General features: G+C 53.4%; 2 protein-coding genes across 3 annotated transcripts; one reads left to right on the top strand and one right to left on the bottom strand.

The window, feature by feature from the left end:
- The first annotated feature begins 618 nt into the window (after nucleotides 1–618).
- Crebl2 (cAMP responsive element binding protein like 2) lies at nucleotides 619–10,876 on the top strand. 2 transcript variants are annotated; one of them, XM_042671563.1, is made up of 4 exons: nucleotides 619–788; nucleotides 2,753–2,950; nucleotides 3,835–3,979; nucleotides 10,754–10,876. In XM_042671563.1, the coding sequence occupies exons 1-4, from the start codon at nucleotides 774–776 to the stop codon at nucleotides 10,870–10,872; spliced, it is 477 nt and encodes a 158-aa protein (XP_042527497.1). In that variant the 5' UTR covers nucleotides 619–773; the 3' UTR covers nucleotides 10,873–10,876. The 2 variants fall into 2 exon arrangements, with proteins under 2 accessions (XP_042527497.1, XP_042527499.1); XM_042671565.1 differs by lacking the exon at nucleotides 10,754–10,876 and adding an exon at nucleotides 6,034–8,024 and having other exon boundaries at nucleotides 626–788.
- A 1,078-nt stretch (nucleotides 10,877–11,954) lies between these two features.
- Nucleotides 11,955–13,227, bottom strand: Gpr19 (G protein-coupled receptor 19). Its single transcript, XM_042671562.1, has one exon. It carries the CDS (start codon nucleotides 13,210–13,212, stop codon nucleotides 11,974–11,976), a length of 1,239 nt encoding a protein of 412 aa, XP_042527496.1. The 5' UTR covers nucleotides 13,213–13,227; the 3' UTR covers nucleotides 11,955–11,973.
- Between the last annotated feature and the right edge of the window lie 4,711 nt (nucleotides 13,228–17,938).

The raw sequence follows: 17,938 nt of genomic DNA, 5'->3' as shown, positions 1-17,938 counted from the left end.
TTGCAGGTAGCAAAGGTGGGATCATGGATGGAGATGGACAGCCGTCCATCCAGGGACCACCTTCTTCTAAGTCATTCCCAACTTTTGTTTGTTTGTTTGTAGGAATACTGTTTTTTGTTTTTTGTCGGTCCTGGGGCTTGAATTCAGGGCCTGAGCACTGTCCCTCTGCTCTTCAGGTCAAGGCTGGTGCTCTACCACTGGAGCTACAGCTCCACTTCTGGCTTTTTGCTGGTCAGTTGGAGGTAACGCACATTTCTGCCCAGGCTGGCTTCGAACTGGGATCATCAGCCTCTGGAACTCCAGAGCGCAGGCGCGCTAGGGGGTCCAGACGCCGGGCACAGTGCATTGTGGGAGCCGTAGTTCCCCTGGCACCCGGCCCCGCCCCCGGGCGCCTGCGGGCCGCCGAACAACAGTCGCCCCGGCCGAGGCTCTCTGGGACTTGTAGTTCTTTCCCCAGTCGGCCGCGCTCGGACTGCGGGAGAGCCAACTACCATTCCCAGAATCCCGCGCGGGCACGGCGGCCGTCGAGCGCCGCGTCTCCGGTCTCGGCGGGTCGCGGGCGTCTGTAAACACCCTGAGGCCGCCATGGGGCGAGCGGCGGAGGCGGCGGCCCCGCCGCGGGGCGTTCGCGGCCCCCGGCGTCCGCTTCGCCGGTCTTGAGGCGGCCTCCGGGCCCGCGGACAGCGGCTGCGGGGAGGAGGCGGCGGGCCGGGGAGGAGCGGCGGACCTCATCTCGTCCTCGGCGGCGCCCGGGCGGGCGGAGGCCCGTGGCCATGGACGACAGCAAGGTGGGCGTGAGGGGGCCGTGGGGGGGCCGAAGGGGGTACGGGGGCTGTGAGGGGGGAACGGGGGACCTGGGGGGAACGGGGGACGTGGGGGGGAGGAGGCGTGACAGGACGTGGGGGCATGAGGGGGGACCTGGGGGCATGAGGGGGGATGGGGGGACGTGGGGGCGTGAGGGGGGACCTAGGGGCGTGAGGGGGGACCTGGGGGCATCAGGGGGGATGGGGGGACGTGGGGGCGTGAGGGGGGGACCTGGGGGCATGAGGGGAGATGGGGACTTGAAGGGGGAGGGAGGGCGTGGAGGGTGTGAGGTGGGAAGTGGGGGGCGTGAGGGGAACGTGGGGGCCCGGGTGGAGAGTGAAATGGGGGGCCCAGGGCACCAGTGGGCCCCGCCTCCTCCTGATTTTTTCCCAAGTGCCGCCCTGCCCCTGGACCTTCAGCGCCCTAAGCCTGAGGGGCCTGCGAGACTCAGGCCTAGGCCTCCACTCTCGTCACCCCTCTGGAAACCCAATTGGCCAGCTCTTCTCAGAAGTGCAAGCCTGCGCCTGGACATGGCCCCTGGCCAAGGGAAGGAGCCGCCGTGCCTTTTCTTCACGGGCTCTGTGCCTCCCAGTTGACCCCTGTTAACCAGTGGACTCTTCTGTGGATCCTCACTGAGGCCCCCATACTGGAGCCTCTCCCCTTGCCTGGGCTTGGTGGAGCCCTCGGGGGTTCTGTGGCCAGAGCGCCCCGGCTCACCTCCTCTAGAACACCTTCTCCAAGAAGAGCACTTGGAGCCAGGGCCATGGCTCTGCCTGCCCCTAATCCTAGCCACTCAGGAGGTGGAGATCTGAGCATTTGCTTCAGAAAACTCTCTGAGTCCCTTAACCAGCAAAAAGCTGAGGCTCAAGTGGTAGAGCTTTTTTTTTCTGCTTATGTGGTGCTGAGGAATCGAACCCAGGGATTCATGCATGGGAGGCAAGCACTCTACCACTGAGCCACCTTCCCAGCCCAAATTCTAATTCTTTTTTTTTGGCTGGTCATGGGGCCTGAACTCTGGGCCTGGGCACTGTCCCTCAGCTCTTCAGCTCAAGGCGAGCACTCTACCACTTCAGCCACAGCGCCACTTCTGGCTTTTTCTGCTTATGTGGTGCTGAGGAATGGAACCCAGGGCCTCATGCATGCTAGACAAGTGCTCTACCACTGAGCCACCTTCCCAGCCCCTCAAGTGGTAGAAGCTTTGAGCACAAACGCTATGGGACAGTGTCCAGGCCCTTAGTTCAAGCCCCAGGACCGGCACAAAAAGAAAATCCTGAAATTCCTATTAACCTACTTAATGTCCATCATCAGATAGCCTTTTCCCCTTTCCTGAATTGCTCAGGATACATCATTTCTCATAGAGTTTCATAAGCATAAAACATAGATAAAGCAATTCATACTCAGAGAATTCTTCACAATCTTTGTATACTTCTCTGTTGAGTTGTTAACATGGCAATCACAATGAGCTTGTAATTTTGAGTATGGATTTTTTACTTCCTCAGGTAATTAAAAATTCCTCATAAACTAAACATTTAGTGTATTATCCACCTTCAAATGGCCTAAAAAGTGTACTGCTAAAGAACATAATTTTTTTTTTTTTGGCTGGTCCTATGCTTGAACTCAGAGCTTGGGTGCTGTCGCCAAGCCTCTTTGTACCCAAGGCTAGTGCTCTACCACTTGAGCCACAGCACCACTTCCAGCTTTTTCCTGAGTAGTTTATTGGAGATAAGAGTCTTGCAGACTTTCCTATCTGGGCTGGCTTTGAACTCAGATCCTCAGATTCCAAATTCCCGAATAGCTGAGATTACAGGTGTGAACCACTGGTACCCAAACTTAATTATGACTGACTTGCTAGCGAAAGTGTCTGTGCACCTCCTTTTTCCATGAGGATCCTGGGAGGGGCTGAGGTTGGCCAGGGGCTGATTGGACCATACCTTCTCTCTTGCTGCAGGTGGTAGGTGGCAAAGTGAAGAAGCCAGGCAAGCGGGGCCGGAAGCCAGCCAAAATTGACCTGAAAGCCAAACTGGAGAGGAGCCGACAGAGTGCCCGGGAGTGCCGTGCCCGGAAGAAGCTCAGATACCAATACCTGGAGGAGCTGGTGTCCAGCCGAGAGCGGGCCATATGTGCCCTCCGAGAGGAGCTGGACATGGTAATGGTGGGATGCCCTCAGTGCCACCTGGTGGTCACAGGATCCCCAAAATGGAGCAGCCTGTCCTGCAGCATCACTGCAAAGGCTGTTCCTCTGGTAGCCCGTGTGTGTGTGTGTGTGTGCGCGCGCGCGCGCGCACAGCAGGCTTACATTTCCTCACACCGCTGATGCAGGGCAGTTGTGCCTGCCTGTTCCATGGGGAGATTGCTAATGAGAGAAGACACTAGAAAATCACCCTGGCTAAAAGAAAAGGCTCTACATTCATATACTGTGACTACTTTGTAGCCAGGCATGGTGGCCCATGCCTATGATCCCCGCACACTGAACGCTAAAGCAGGAAGATAAGTAGATTGAGGCCAGCCTGGGCTGTCTAGCGACTCTGTCTCAAATCACAGCACGTGTATCTATTTCCTGTTGCAGACGTGCAGTAGAACGCTGTGTAATGGTGGCCAGGTGAATTTCCATGTTTATCCAGTTGTGGGGTGATAGCGGTTGGTGTGGGATGATAGTGATGCCAGCATGAGCTCTGAGATGCCGGGGCAGAGACTGCAGCCAGGCAGAGACCTCAGCTGGGCAGATACCAGGGTCCCTCACCTGTGCAGCACCAGAGCCAATGCAGGTGCTGATGGCATGTGTACCACGAGGTCATGGTGTGGAGGCTGCGTGTATATGTGCGTATGTGAGAGAGCTGGAGGGTAGGCAAGGGAAGTGAGAGGAGCACCCACTAGATTTCCCTCAGGCTTGGGGGACAGCATACTGGGGAGACAAGAGTTCAAGCAGCATCTGACACTTCATGAGAGGGATAACCAGCACCCATGGGGGAGGAGCGGGCTCCCTCCCGCAGTGTGCGTGTGACCTTTCACCCATACTTGCTTCTCTTCCAGTACAAACAGTGGTGCGTGGCCATGGACCAAGGAAAAATCCCTTCTGAGATCAAGGCCTTGCTCACTGCAGAAGAGCAGAGCAAATCTCAGCAGAGCACCAGCAGGCTCGGCAAGACCGGCAAGGCAGACGCGGCCAGCAATTCCTGTGCGTACAGCGCCCGCCCTGGGGCAGCCCGCAGGCCGGGGGTGTGTGTGTGTGTTACATGATGCGTGTGCTTAAAGCATGAGCTTGATGTGGGGGTGCAGTGCACAAGTGCAGCTGAAGGGGCCGTGCACTCTCCATACTGAAGCGTGATTCCCGTGGTGTTCATCGAGAGCAAGCGAAGGCCATGTGTGGTGGTGTGCACCTGTAATTCCAGCGCCAGGCTGGCCCGACCACCTAGCAAGAGCTCCGTCCATAAGCAGGAGTGGCATCACTTACTGTTGCTAGCTCACAAGAACTTTCACGTAGGTTAAATATTTAATAATTGCAATGAAGGTTTATACTTTTAATTCTTTGGGAGTACACACTATATGCTTAGCATACCTGAGGGCCCGGGGTTCGGTCCCAGCTCCCACAAAATGGAAGAATTAGGAGCGGGCTGGATGAGGACCCCCCCCCCCCCCCCCAGGGGCCCAGGTGCAGTGGTAGCGGTTAAACCAAGGCTGCTGGAGGGCCATCTTTCTAGTGAGGTGAGATACACTAGGAGCTGTGCAGTGGGGGGGTGGGGGCAGGTAGGTGAGGCACTTGGTCATACCATCCTCAGGGCTGGATCTTGCTCGGGGAGAACACCTAGCTTCTCTGTGTGTGCATTGAGTTTTGTTGAACGCTCTTTATCTAGTGCTGGCCTCTCCCAGGTCTGGCTGGCGGCCCCCCTCCCCCACTCAGACATCCTCACTTCTAGATGGCCTTGATGCACAAAGTGTCCATTTGGAGGAAATGGGCTTATCTTGTTCTCTGTGTTGCTCAGAGCTGGCGTCACAGCCCAAGGTCAGGAAGATTGGCCGCAGCATTTATCTCAGAAGTTGGACGTGGCTCCAGTTCCCGTTTGTTTTTCTTGACAGCGTGAGGGAGGCTGTGGGCTATGAACAGCACTTGTTCAGACTTTGAAGACTATATGGTGTTGGGCCTGCTATAGTGGCACACTCCTGTAGTCCCAGCACTTGGGAGCCTGAGGCAAGAGGATTGTGAATTCTGGGCCAACCTCGGCTAGTTAGCCATCTAAGAAAAATGAGGATGAGGAGGATGCCAGGTAGTGGGCTCGTTCTGCAGATGCTCTGGTGACACTGAGTAGTTAGGAGAAAAGAGCAGTGCTGGAGCGCCTGCTTACAGGCGCTTGAACGAGAGAAGATGCCACCTTTCATAAAACCTGTGTGAATTGAAGAGGTGAGCTTGATGTTTATTTTTATCTATAGCCAGTCCTGGGACTTGAACTCAGGGCCTGGGCTCTACCACTTGAGCCACAGTGCCACTTCTGGCATTATCTTTTTTGGTCGGTCATGGGCCTTGAACTCTGTCCCTGCGCTTTTCAGCTCAAAGCGAGCACTCTACCACTTGAGCCAAAGTGCCACTTCCGGCTTTCTAGTGGTTTATTGGAGATAAGAGTCTCATGGACTTTCCTGCCCGGGCTGGCTTTGAACCATGATCCTCAGATCTCAGCCTCCTGAGTAGCTAGGATTACAGAGGTGTGAGCCACCAGCACCCAGCTTCCAGCATTTTCTGTGTATGTGGTACTGAGGAATCGAACCCAGGGCTTCATGCATGCTAGGCGAGCACTCTACCACTGAACCACCTTCCCAGCCTTGACTTGATGTTTATTAACTGAGTCCAAACTGAATAGTAAAAAAAAAAGCAAAATTTTGCTACTTGTCTCTTAGTTCGCATTTCTCTTGTTTTTCTTTTTTTGATTGGTCATGGGACTTAAACTCAGGGCCTAGGCGCTGTCCCTGAGCTCTTTTGCTCAAAGCTAGTGCTCTACCATTTGAACCACAGCTTGACTTCTGGCTTTTTGGTGGTTCATTGGAGATGAGTCTCATGGAGACTTTCTGTGCCTGGGCTGGCTTCAAACCACAATCCTCAGATCTCAGCTCCTGAGTAGCTGGGATGACAGGCATGAGCCACCAGTGCCTGGCATGATACAACTTTTCAAAAGACAAAGGCCATGAGTTGTAGGACGGGCTGGGCAGACCTCACCAACCAGTGAACCTGGTGTTTTTCAGGGTGAAGGTCTGTGAGGAGATCTGATCGCCACCCCAGGCCTTGGGTCCGACTCTGAGAGTGTGCGGCATCTGCCAGTTGTGCAAGCGAGCGTGGATCACAGATCAGAGCGTAGAGTTTCTGCTCTAACCCCACCATGCCCACCATGTTCAAGTGTGGCGATGCTCGAACACCAGGAATAGAAAACGGGTGAAGACTGGGCCTTGGTACCTGCACTCCATATGGCTTCTTTGGTTAATTGATGTTCTTTCCATGTAATTGTGTGCATGGGCACAGTGCGTGCATGTGTATGTACATGTGTGTGCAAGTTTGGGTGTCACCTCCTCTCCCTTTGGTCACCCCACGAAGAGAAACCAAACAGGCTGATGACGGACTAGGTGCTGGGTCTTTACGTTGACTTGAGTCACATGTATTTCTGGCTCCTGTCAGCCGTTCCAACGTAAGCATTAGTGAATCTACAGTCTCTGTTGTCACAATCTACACCTGTGCTCCACAATGCACATATCAGCAAAACCCACCGAGGAGGCCCCGTGGCAGCCCCCATCTGGGCAACTGCTGTCTTCCCAGCTATACTTAACGATTTTGCCGCGGCCACGTGGACACATGGAGAGTAGTGATCACATTTGATTTTTAACCAAAGCAGCTATCAGTCACCCACAGTGTGTATGTGTGTGTGACCGTCTGTGTCCAGAGGACTGGCCTGCTTGTGTTCTCAGTTCAGTGAGAACTTTCTGAAGAAGATGGAGAAGCAGATGTTGAGACTGAATCTTGCTATCTGGGGCAGAGCCAGGCTGTGTTCCTCTCCCCTCTTCTCCCCTCCCTTCCCCTCCTGCAGGCACTGGAAGAAGCAGACTCAGCCTGGCCCGTCCTGTGCACAGTCCACACTCAGATCACTGGTGAGCGCGGCCAGCAGGTCCAGTTTCTGCGTTGCGTTCGCAGGAGATTCATGTCTTCCTAGGGCCGTGCTGGAGACAGAATGGAGATGGCTGACCGTGCTCAAGGATGCGGCTGCTGATTTAAAGGTGGCTTCGGATTGTCCACTGGTCAACTGTGGTCTGTTCTTGTTCCTCTGTGCTGGATTTAGTCCCTTTTGATAGCCCGGAGTCCTTTCAAAGCAAACATTCCAAAGTGAGCGTCGAGGAGCCTCTGTCTGGTGGTCCCTGTGCCTGGTGCATGATTTATTTGACTTTTTCCACTTGGTATTTTGGACCTGATCAGACCAAGAGACTCTCCTGGGCTTGAAAAAAGAGTTCCGATTGCCATGGGAATGGTGCTGGCCGCGCACTTTGGCAGCCTGGAAGCATGTGCTCCCTTTGATCGAAGCCATGGGCCCTGCCTCCTCCTTCATCCTTCCCCTTCTTCCTTCCCTCCCTCCTTCCCCTCCCCACTTCTCCCTTCCTCTCTCTGTGCAGGGCATGTGAGGGGCTGCCCCTGCTTGTCCACTGGGGCTGACCCCCACTGAGCACAGCCCCCATCCCGCTCCATAGAGAAAGGCACGGAAGTGGGGAGCCGTGGTGTGTATCCCAGAGACCTGCCAGAATTTCAGCATCGGCTCGCCAGCGTGGACCAGCAGGGAGTGCAGCCCCCCAGGCTGGGCCAGGGCGTAGGGCCCAGGTGGAGTCAGAAATCTCTCTCTCCTGTCTAAATCACAACTATCACTGTTTGCCAACTAATTGACTAAACTCAGCATCACCAGTTAGCATTTTATTTTATCCTATCATCTTTGAATTATGATAGATTCGATTTGGCTAATTACAGAAAGTATAGGTTTAAACTGGACTTAACCTCTAGTTAAAGGCAAATAAAACTTAAAAACATAAGTGCTGTATTTCACAAATCAGCTGCGTAATATCAATTACCTCTTTAGTTCTCAAAGGACGACGACGACGATTAAGCCACATGGTATTTGGGGCATTGAAGGATTTTTCTTTTCCTGAAGAGCATTGTACAATTATATTTTTATGAGAAGTAAAGTATCTTCGCCAGAAACATGTCCAGCTGTCTTTTTCAGAGCACTGTAATATGTCTGTCTGCTTACCGTCGTTTTTAAAAAAGTATGGGATTTAAAGAGAAAAATCGGTCTGGGCCCATTTCTGAGTCACCTTGAACGAGAATATCTTGGCTCAAAAATCAGTGGAAGCAGAAAAGTCTGTGAGACTCCATCTCCAAAGCAACCAGCCGAAAGCCAGGCTGGAGGCATGGTTCAAGCAGTAGAGCACAAGTCAGGCAGGCAGCTGAGTGAATACAAGGACCTGAGTTCAAACCTCAGTACCACCACAATAAATATAAAAAAAAAGTGAATGTGTCTGTGTCTGGTGGTAAAACATGTGCCTAGCAAGCATGAAGCCCAGGATCTAATCCTCAATACCAGAAAGCAAAGGGGTGATTTGTTATGCAGCAGTAGATGGCCGTTACAGATCTTCTGTTTTCCTTAAGTACATATTTCATATTTAGTTAATAGTCTAGAACATCTTCCACCAGATAATGACGAAGGCAGTCCTAGCTCTCCTTCCTGCTTTTCAGATTCCAGACTCCACAAGCAACTCCCAGACGACTCCTAGCCCCAGTTGTTGTGGAAGTGCTGTCTGAACCTGGAGCTTGCTGGGAGGGGCGATCACCCACAGGCCCCACTGCTCCTCTGGCTGGCTCAGGTTCTTGTCTCCATTGGGGAGAAGTAGGGGTGCACTTCCACCCCAGTCCCAGCATGGTGGATGGGCCCTGGATGCCTGGCGATGGGTTCCAGCACCTGACCAGGAGCTGGAAGTTCCTTCTGCAGAGCTCCAGGTTCCCAGCCCAATCAATATGTGCCCAGCTAATCATCTGAAGTAAAAGTAGCTGCTCCCTGCCCCCGCCCCATCTCCTGTAATCATAAAGCAGCATGCCAATTTCAAATTTTTCAGAAAAATAAAAGGCCTGGATGCTGTTGGCTCATGCCTACAATCTTAGCTACTCAAGAGAGTAAGACCTGGAAGAATGTGGTTCAAAGCTAGCCCGAGCTAAAAAGTTGAGGGTTTCCATGTTTAGTTAACCAGCCAGCCTTGGAGGCATGACTCAAGTGGTGTGTTGACCATGAGCAAAAAAGTTGATGCAGCACAAGGCTGTGAGTTCAAGCTGTATTACCTGCAAAACAATACAAATTAAAGGGGCTTTTGTGCCAGGCGCCCATGGCTCATGCCTGTAATCCTACCTATTCAGGAGACTGAGATCTGAGGATCATGGTTCAAAACCAGCCCAGGCAAGGAAAGTCTGTGAGACTTATATCTCCAATAAGCCACTAGAAAACCAGAAGTGGCGCTGTGGCTCAAACGGTAGAGTGCTTGCCTTGAGCTGAAGAGCGCAGGGACAGCGCCCAGGCCCAGAGTTCAAGCCCCACGACTGACCAAAAAAAATAATAAAGGGGCTTTTGTAATGATTATTTTCAGTATTGGGGATCAAACCCAAGGCCTTGTATGTCAGGTGGGACTTGAGCCGCATACACCCCCAGTCTCAAATCCAAGTTCTTTACAATATTTGTGTGCCTCCGTTTCGATCTTACTTGGGGTCTCACCTCTCAATCACCAAAGCTGTCTTTTTACCACCTGTTCTCGCTTGATTCCGCGTAGGCCTGTGTTTGCCCCAATGGCGGCCCGTGCCCCAGAGTGGCTGGGGGCATTCCAGGCACGTTCCCTTGCTGACTTCCCGTGAGTGAGAATCCCAGCCCTGCACCCACCCAAGGCTGCTTCCTTCTGTGTTCTGCACCCCAACTTTTAAGCTGTTCCTGCCTAGCAAGCATTTGGAAGGGGCAGAGGACAAGTGGACCCCTGCCACCTTCTTCCCTTCTGTCCCACTGGACTCCTTCCCTCCCAACGCCCTGAATCTAAAGGTCTCACCCAACCCAGACGGAAACCCCGGAAGGAAAGCCGGCCTGTGGTCGGGCGATTTCCACTGTTCCCAGTGGAGCTAGCACAGGCCGTGTGGTGCTAAAAAGAACTTCCATGCGCACGCACGCGCGCGCGCACACACACACACACACACACACACACACACACACGGGCGTGCGCGCCCGAGGCAGCAGCAGAATTTAACAAGGAACACAGGCAACTTTTATTGAGGCCTTTCCTGAAATTTTCTCTAAGGTAGGGGTATGTGTGTGTGTACATGTGCGTGTGCCTGTGCACACCTGTGCACTCATCCTGGGGTTTGAACTCTGCTTTCGCTCCAGCTTGACGTTTTCACCCGAGGCTGGCGCTCTACCACTTGCACCATACCTTCCTTTCCATCAGGCTGTGAATTCTAAGTCCCATGCTAAAGGGGTAGAAAAGGGAGAGACCCTGGCAGATGTGGGGTACCACTGCCAGCTTGGGGGTCCCGTGGGGTTAGGAAATGGTCACGTTCATATAGGTAACCCTGTGACTAGTGAGTGCGTTTGCAGGTTTCATATGGTGGGGGAATGCCATCTGGTACTGGAAGTTCTGGTTGTTCGCTGACTAGTTTACCTCAGCCTTGTCCCTCCTGTGCTGGCAGCTGCCGCTGGCCACACCGCCACCAAGCGGCCACGCCAGGAACCTTCTTCATACTTGGCACGAGCCGAGGGTAGGGGTGAAACGGTGCTGAGGTGGGTGTGCAGAAGGCATTTTGGTTGACCCTGATGTCACCTCTTTATGAGTTCATCTTCTGAATAATGTGGGCTTGGCTCCTTCTGTGCTGACTCTAATTTGCTTCTTTCGTTTGTGCTTATTACAGATGGGGACAGCTTCAAAGAGGGAAAATTAGACAATGCTACGCATTTTCTACCTAAGGTTCCTGATTGTTTCGCCATGAGATTAAATGATGGGAGGCTCCCGGCAAGATCTCCAACGTAGCAGGCACTGGTGGCTCACGCCTGTCATCCCAGCCCCTCAGGAGGCTGAGATCCGAGGATCACAATTTGAAGCCAGACAGCCAGGAAAACCCATGAGACTCTTCATCTGCAACTAACCAGCACAAAGTTGGAAATGAGCTGTGGTTCAAGTGGTAGAGCACTAGCCTTGAGCAAAAAAAAAAAAAAAAAAGAGAGAGAGCTAAAAGACAGCACCCAGGCCCTGAATTCAAGCCCCAGTACTGGGTAGGAAAAAAAAAAGACCCCCCAATGTATGGAGCAGGGCTTTGCATTGCCTGTGGCTACAAGAGAATGTGGACAGTACTCCCAGATGCTACTTGGTAGAAGTAAGAAAAAGCTCCCGGAATGTTCCACACTGGCATATTTGAGAATGTTTGAACTATGTAACCCCATAGTTAAAAAACAACTCAGTGTGGAAGGAAAAACATATATATGGTGAGGCAGAGGAGTCTTCAACCAAGACTGAAAAAGTGAGAAAGATGCTTCTAGAAGGCATCAAACTGACACACGTTGTAATTGTATTGTAATTATATTGTAACTAATGTATATATTTCTTTTTTTTCTTTCGGTGCCAACCCTGGAGCTTGAAATCAAGGCCTGGGCGCTGTCCCTGAGCTGCTTTTGCTCAAGTCTGGTGCTCTACCACTTGAGTCACAGAGCCACTTCCAGTTTTGGGGGGGTTTTGGTAGTTTGTTGGAGATAAAAGAGTCTCATGGACTTTCCTGCCCAGGTTAGTTTGAACTACAAACATCAGATCTCGGCCTCTCAGTATGACAGACGTGAGCCACCAGTGCCTGGCTAATGTACATTATTCTAGGCATGCAACTCACGCACGCTGTGGTACAATGTCTGATGTGAAACCAGCTCCATTCTGGTAGATGAAAGCATGTTAGAGAAAGAGACTTGAACCAAAAGAGCTCAGGGATGGCACCCAGGCCCTGAGTTCAAGCCCCAGGACCAGCCCAAAAGAAAAAAGAGACTCAGAAAGTAGGGTGGGAGAAAAATACATCAAATCCTCTCTGTTTTTCTGATCCAGAGCGTTTTTAATACCCTGCACAGGACAGTCACAGAAGGAACCAAGGCGCTAGACGAACGTGTTAGGCGGGTTTGAGTTGATGGGCCATGCCAGCTTCTTGCCCTTGGCCTCCCGGTTGAAGGAGTCATAGATGGAGTCTTTGGTGCCGGCCTTGGCGAGGGGCGGGATCTCGGAGATGCCGACGTAGTTCCGCTTGGCCATGCGGGAGCTGGTGGTGATGGTGTAGGCGTTGCTGCGGTAGCACTTGGTGGCCGACATGCAGAAGGTCTCCTTCACGCCCCGCCTGAAGTTGGCATTGGAGATGGCGTAGAGCGCGGGCTTGGAGGCCGAGGAGCTGAAGGCGATGCAGGCGACAGCCGTGAACACCAACGCGCTCTGCCGGGCGTCGTGCTCGCCGGGGTGCCATAGCTGCGCCACGTGGAAGGGCAGCCAGGAGAGCAGGAAGAGCAGGCTGAGCAGCAGGAACACCTGCACCGTCCTCACCTTGGTCCTGGGCACCACGTTCATGGTCCGGCGCACCGCGCGCCCGTGGCCGCCCAGCCTCCAGATGTGCCTAGCCACCCGGCGGTAGACCAGCACCAGCAACGCCGAGGGCGCGGCAAAGGCCGCCAGCACGTGCAGCACAGCGAAGGCCGTGCCCGGCCAGGACGCAGGAGGGAAGTGCGGGCAGTGGCCGTCCCCGGCCGGGCCGAAGAGGAAGAGCACGGGGCTGGCCAGCGCCGCGTCCAGCAGCCACGAGGCGGCGATCATCCTCTTGGCCTTCTCCCGGGACACCTTGAAGCTGAGCGGGTAGACAACGGTGTAGAAGCGGTCGACAGAGATGCACAGGAGCACGGAGGTCTGCACGCCGGGCGTCAGGTACTGCGTGAAGCGCACCAGGCGGCACGCAGCCCCGCCCAGCGCCCAGCGGCCCAGCGCGAACTGCAGCAGCACAAAGGGCGCGCCTGCCACGCTGGCCAGGAGGTCGGCGCACGCCAAGGACACCACAAAGTAGTTGGTGGTGGACTGCGCCCTCCGGCTCCTGTGGATAACCAAACAGACCAGGGAATTGCCAAGGACAGAAGACAACCACAGGGTCCCGAAGAACACGCTGGCCGCGGCCACTTCCCCGGGGGTCCGCGCGTACCAGGGGCCTGTCCTGTTGCCGGGCCAGCCGGCGTCCTCATTTAGTCCCAGCGGGCCGGGGCTGGGTGAGGCCATCTCCACCTCGCTGTGGTTGTGGAGGGGCACGGGGAGGGTGGGGAAGAGGAACGGTGGCCGGCTCCTGTCCATCGTGAGCGCAGCCATGTTCTCCGCCTTCCGGTCAGTTCGACTGAGGAGAGAAAAGCAAACCCCCATTAAAACCCTGTCACACGGTCTGGAGATAAGGTCCCCCCCTCCCCCCACCGATGGACTGCTGTCCCATCAGGCCTGGGCTCCTCCCTCGGCAGTGTGGGTCCAGATGGTGCGTGCTGGTACTGGGGTTCAAACTCAGGGCCTGGGCGCTGTGCCAAGCTCAGACTCCACCACTTGAGCCACAAGCTCCACTTTTTGGCTTTTTTCTGGTTTATTGGCGATAAGGGTCTCACGGACTTTTCCTCCCCAGGCTGGCTTCAAACCTTAATCCTCAGACCCCAGCCTCCTGAGGAGTTAGGGTTACAGGCGTGAGCCACTGGCACTCAGCTTTGGTCCCTATTCCCCCCACCCCCAAGTTCTAGGGCTTGAACTCAGGGCCTGGGCGCTGTCCCTGAGCTATTTTACTCAAGGCTAGCGCTCTACTACTTGAGCCACAGTGCCACTTCTGTCTTTTTGGTGGTTCGTTGGAGTTAAGAGTCTCACAGAGCTGGGTGCTGGTGGCTCACGCCTGTAATCCTAGCTACTCAGGAGGCTGAGATCTGAGGATCTCGGTTCAAAGCCAGCCCGGGCAGGAGAGACCGTGAGACTCCTATCTCCAATACACCACCAGAAAACCGGAAGTGGCGCTGTAGCTCAAGTGGTAGAGCGCTCGCCTTGAGCTGAAGAGCTGAGGGACAGCGCCCAGGCCCAGAGTTCAAGCCCCACGGCCGACAAAAAAAAAAAAAAGGAGTCTCACAGACTTCCCTGCCCCAGGGTGGCTTTGACTCATGATCCTCAGATCCCAGCCTCCTGAGTCAGGCTCAGGCCGGGTCTGAACTCAGACAGGCACACTGGTCGCACAGTCTGGATTTTCCTAGACTTAGCATGTAGACATGGGAATTCATAGTAACCCCACGGCCCGTGGCCCATGATGCATCTGCTGAGTGCCCCCAGAACATGGGGGGAACACAAAACACGCCGGCTCAGGGCCGCACAAGGGTGCCAAGAGTGCAGGAGAGGTCTGTCCCCCTTGAACGGGAGGGGACTGGACTTCACCATAGCTAGCAGCTGGGGCACCTCCTACACAGACGGGAGGAGCACGGATGCCCGTGTGCACTGTCCAGGAGGGGAACCACCTTGTACATTTAATCATTTTCTGTTAGAAAATACCATGGCACGGGGCTGGGCAAGTGGCTCAGCCATAGTGCTCGGTTTGCATGCATGAGGCCCTGGGTTCGACTCCTTGGCACCACATAAGCAGAAAAAGCCAGAAGTGGCGCTGTGGCTCAAGTGGCAGAGCCTTGAGCTGAAGAGCTGAGGGACAGTGGCCAGGCCCAGAGTTCAGGCCCCACGACCGACAACAACAAAATACCATGGCAGTGGATAATTTTCCTCAAACCCTTCCTGCACAGGCTTGAGCTGCCTCTCTATAAAAAGCTGGGAGCTCACACCTGTCATCCCAGCTATTCGAGAGGCTGAGATCTGAGGATCGTGGTTCAAAGCCAGCCCAGGCAGGAAACTATGAGACTCTGATCTCCAATAAATCGCTCAGAAATGCCAAAAATGGAGCTGTGACTCAAAGTGGTAGAGCGCTAGCCTTGAGCACAAAGGGACTCAGGGACAGTGGACAGGCCCTGAGTTCAAGCCCTAGGACCATACACACACACACACACACACACACACATTAAAAATAAAACTTTTCTAACTTCACAAAATATTCACTGCAAGTGAAGGTGCTTCTTGGGCAAGGACTTCTGGGTTCCTGGGTTTTAGGAACAGGACACCCTGCCCCCTTCGCTCCTCTCTTCCTCCTTCACACAAATTCTAAAATAGTAGAACGAGAGGCTGGATGGTGGGCCTGCAGGAGGGCTATCCCCAGCTTCTGCCGTCTTCACAGCAATGCTCTGAAAGTCAGGGCCTACTCCACACACATGCTTCCAAAAGACTGGAGTTTATGTTCCAGTCATTCTGTCTCTGAAATCCATGGTCTTGGTGGAAAGGAATGGAGGTGGGTACCAGTGCTCTCCATAGACTGCTGGACCAGGCAGCTTGGGCTCTGGTGTAGCACAGTGTGAGGTGTTTGTCTGTGGCAACAGCTGAGGGATGTGGCATTTGGGGGCCACCCTGGCCCCAGAATACAGGAAAAGGCCAGAGCACTTCCCCAGTTCACGTCATGTACATCAACAGCAGATGTGAGGGAAACCTGGGCTTGGCAGGCCCTCTAGTGCTACAACAGTGTCCACACACCCACAGTGGACTGGGGTGAACTTGGACTCGGGACGCCATCTAGTGCCAGAAACCAGCAGCGATTGCAGATTTGAAAGAGCAAGCCGCCTGCTTGAATTCCAGGCAAGGCCAGGGCAGCCTGGGAATGGAGCGGGAAGGAGAGAAAATCTTCCAAAGGGATGAAAAGAATGAAAAGAACTGGGATGGGAATGTAGCGCAGTAGTAGAGTATATGTGTGAAATGAACAAGGCCTCAGGTTCAACTCTCAGCGCTAACTACAGGGGGCTTGGGGGTGGGGTCCCGGGTTCAGTCAAAATAAGGTCCCAGAAAATGCTGGACACTTGTGGCTCACACCTGTAATCCAGGCTACTCGGGAGGCTGAGAGCTGGAGGATTGTGGAAGCTAGGTGGGGTAGAAAAGTACTCAAGACTACATTTCCAGTTAACCAGCAAAAAGCTGGTTAACTGGAAATGTAGTCAGGCCCTGAGTTAAACCCCAGTACTGGTGAAAAGACCAGAACGGAAATAAACAAAAATCAAGATTGAAAAGCAAATATAAAAGATCACCTAAAACACCTGGTTCTCTGGAAACAAACTTTACAAACCTTATTTAGATGACAAAAAAAAAAGAGAAAGCATAAATAAACATGGTTGGAGATGGAGGGATTACAGCCAACCCTGCAGACACAAGCCAGCCAGCTGGACAGAGATGGAGCCAGTGGTTCAGGCCTGTCATCCCAGCTGCTCAGGAGACTGAGATCTGAGGATTGCAGTTCTAAGCCAGCCCTGGCTTAGAAAAGTCTGTAAAGAATCTTCTCTCCAGAAAACTACCACAAAAAAAAAAGCCAAAAGCAGACCTCTGGCTCAAGTGGTAGAGCACCAGCCTGGAGCACCAAAGCTTGGGCACAGCACCCAGGTCCTGAGTTCAAGCCCCCAGACTAGCACAAAAGCAAGCACAGGAGAGGAAGCCTGCTGGGAAAGTGTGCATGTTACACACCAGCTCTGGTGTACAGGCCACTAAGCAACATCACCCTGGGGTGCTGGACATCTTGGTGCTTACTGTCTTGGCCCACAAATGCCCCGTGCCCACTGGTTGTGCAAATATGATCAACGGCATAGGAAAAGGAACTGGAAACGATGTGTGGCACCAAGCAGGTGCTCTATAAATATTTCCTTATCACCATGGGGCACTGGCAAACACAGGGAAACGGAGCCAGGTTCGGGTGGCTCACGCCTGCAATCCTAGCTACTCGAGAGGCTGAAACCAGGAAGACCACCCACCCTGGTTTGAAGCCCCAAGACCTTATCTCTGAGTAACTAGCAAATGCCAGGATGGAGGCATAAACCAAGTGGTACAACGCCTGCTGTAAGCAAGAAGGCTGAGTGTGTGAGGCCCTGAGTTCACACCAGTACACACATACAAACCCCCCAAAACTTTAATACTGTTTTGGCCTTGCTAGTAATAGTGCCCCGGAGCCTAAACTTGCCTTCAGCCAAGTGTACCACATTTACACGCGAATCCTGAGGACGCACCCCATGCCCCGCCACACCCCACAAGACTCCTGTCCCAGTGGGACCTGTCATTTATCTCAGCAGGAACCAAAGGCTCCGAACTGGAAGAGAGGGGGTTCAGTGCTCCAAGGGGTGCAGTTACTCCCCAAAGTACTGCGCAGTACTCAGCACTAGACGAAGAGCAGCACTCAGTCAAGAATTTGCAACTTCAAGATTGCTGCCCCAGCTACTTCTGGAAGGCTCGCAGAAGAGGGCCTGTATCCACAAAGGACAAAGGGAGGGAAGGCCTACAACACTTCCAACATTTAAAGAAAAAATGAGCGTGTTTGTCCTTGCACCCCGAAAGCCCTAATTGGCAAGGAATGATGTGCCCCCTTACTTTGCAGTGTGACATTTATTATTATCATTATTATTATTTTAAAGCTGTGGATCTAGTCTGTTTGACAGCCTATGTCACGGGCATTGTTTTAAGATGTTTTTAATCCCTGTAAGAACAAAGTAGAGGGGATGGGATGGTGGCTTAGTTGTAGAGTGCTCGCCTCGCATGCATGAGGCCCTGGGTTCGATTCCTCAGCACCAGATAAGCAGAAAAACTCAGAAGTGGCGCTGTGGCTCAAGTGGTAGAGCACTCACCTTGAGCTGAAGAGCTGAGGGACAGCGTCCAGGCCCAGAGTTCAAGCCCCACAACCATCACAATCACCAACAAAAAAGACAACAAAACAGTGCATCCAGCCCAGCCTGTGACGAGGGTATGTCTGATAGCAGGGTGCTTCTAGATTCAATTTAAAAAAAAAAATCAGCCATGATGTAATCCAGGTGCTTTTTCCCTTTAGCCATCATTCGGTCACCATGGCAACGTGGTATCTTACTACCAAATATCTATACAGCCAGAGAGAGGTGGGGAGGGAGGGAGACAGGCAGGGAGGGAGGGAGAGAGAACGAGCAATTACTTACTGGGTTAT

Source organism: Dipodomys spectabilis, unplaced genomic scaffold (genome assembly GCF_019054845.1).
Source record: "Dipodomys spectabilis isolate Male_0828 unplaced genomic scaffold, ASM1905484v1 ptg000644l, whole genome shotgun sequence".
In the NCBI taxonomy this organism is placed as follows: Eukaryota; Metazoa; Chordata; class Mammalia; order Rodentia; family Heteromyidae; genus Dipodomys; species Dipodomys spectabilis.
The sequence above is the reverse complement of the archived record's forward strand: the minus strand, read 5'-3'. Positions and strand labels throughout refer to the sequence as shown.

What these genes read in the sequence shown, in the direction of transcription:
- Crebl2 (XM_042671563.1), top strand. An exon ending in TCCGAGAGGAGCTGGACATG is followed by an intron (nt 2,951 to 3,834) that starts GTAATGGTGGGA and finishes CTTCTCTTCCAG; the next exon opens with TACAAACAGTGGTGCGTGGC. An exon ending in AGACGCGGCCAGCAATTCCT is followed by an intron (nt 3,980 to 10,753) that starts GTGCGTACAGCG and finishes TGCTTATTACAG; the next exon opens with ATGGGGACAGCTTCAAAGAG.
- Gpr19 (XM_042671562.1), bottom strand. Translation starts at nt 13,212, where the DNA reads ATGGCTGCGCTCACGATGGACAGGAGCCGGCCACCGTTCCTCTTCCCC.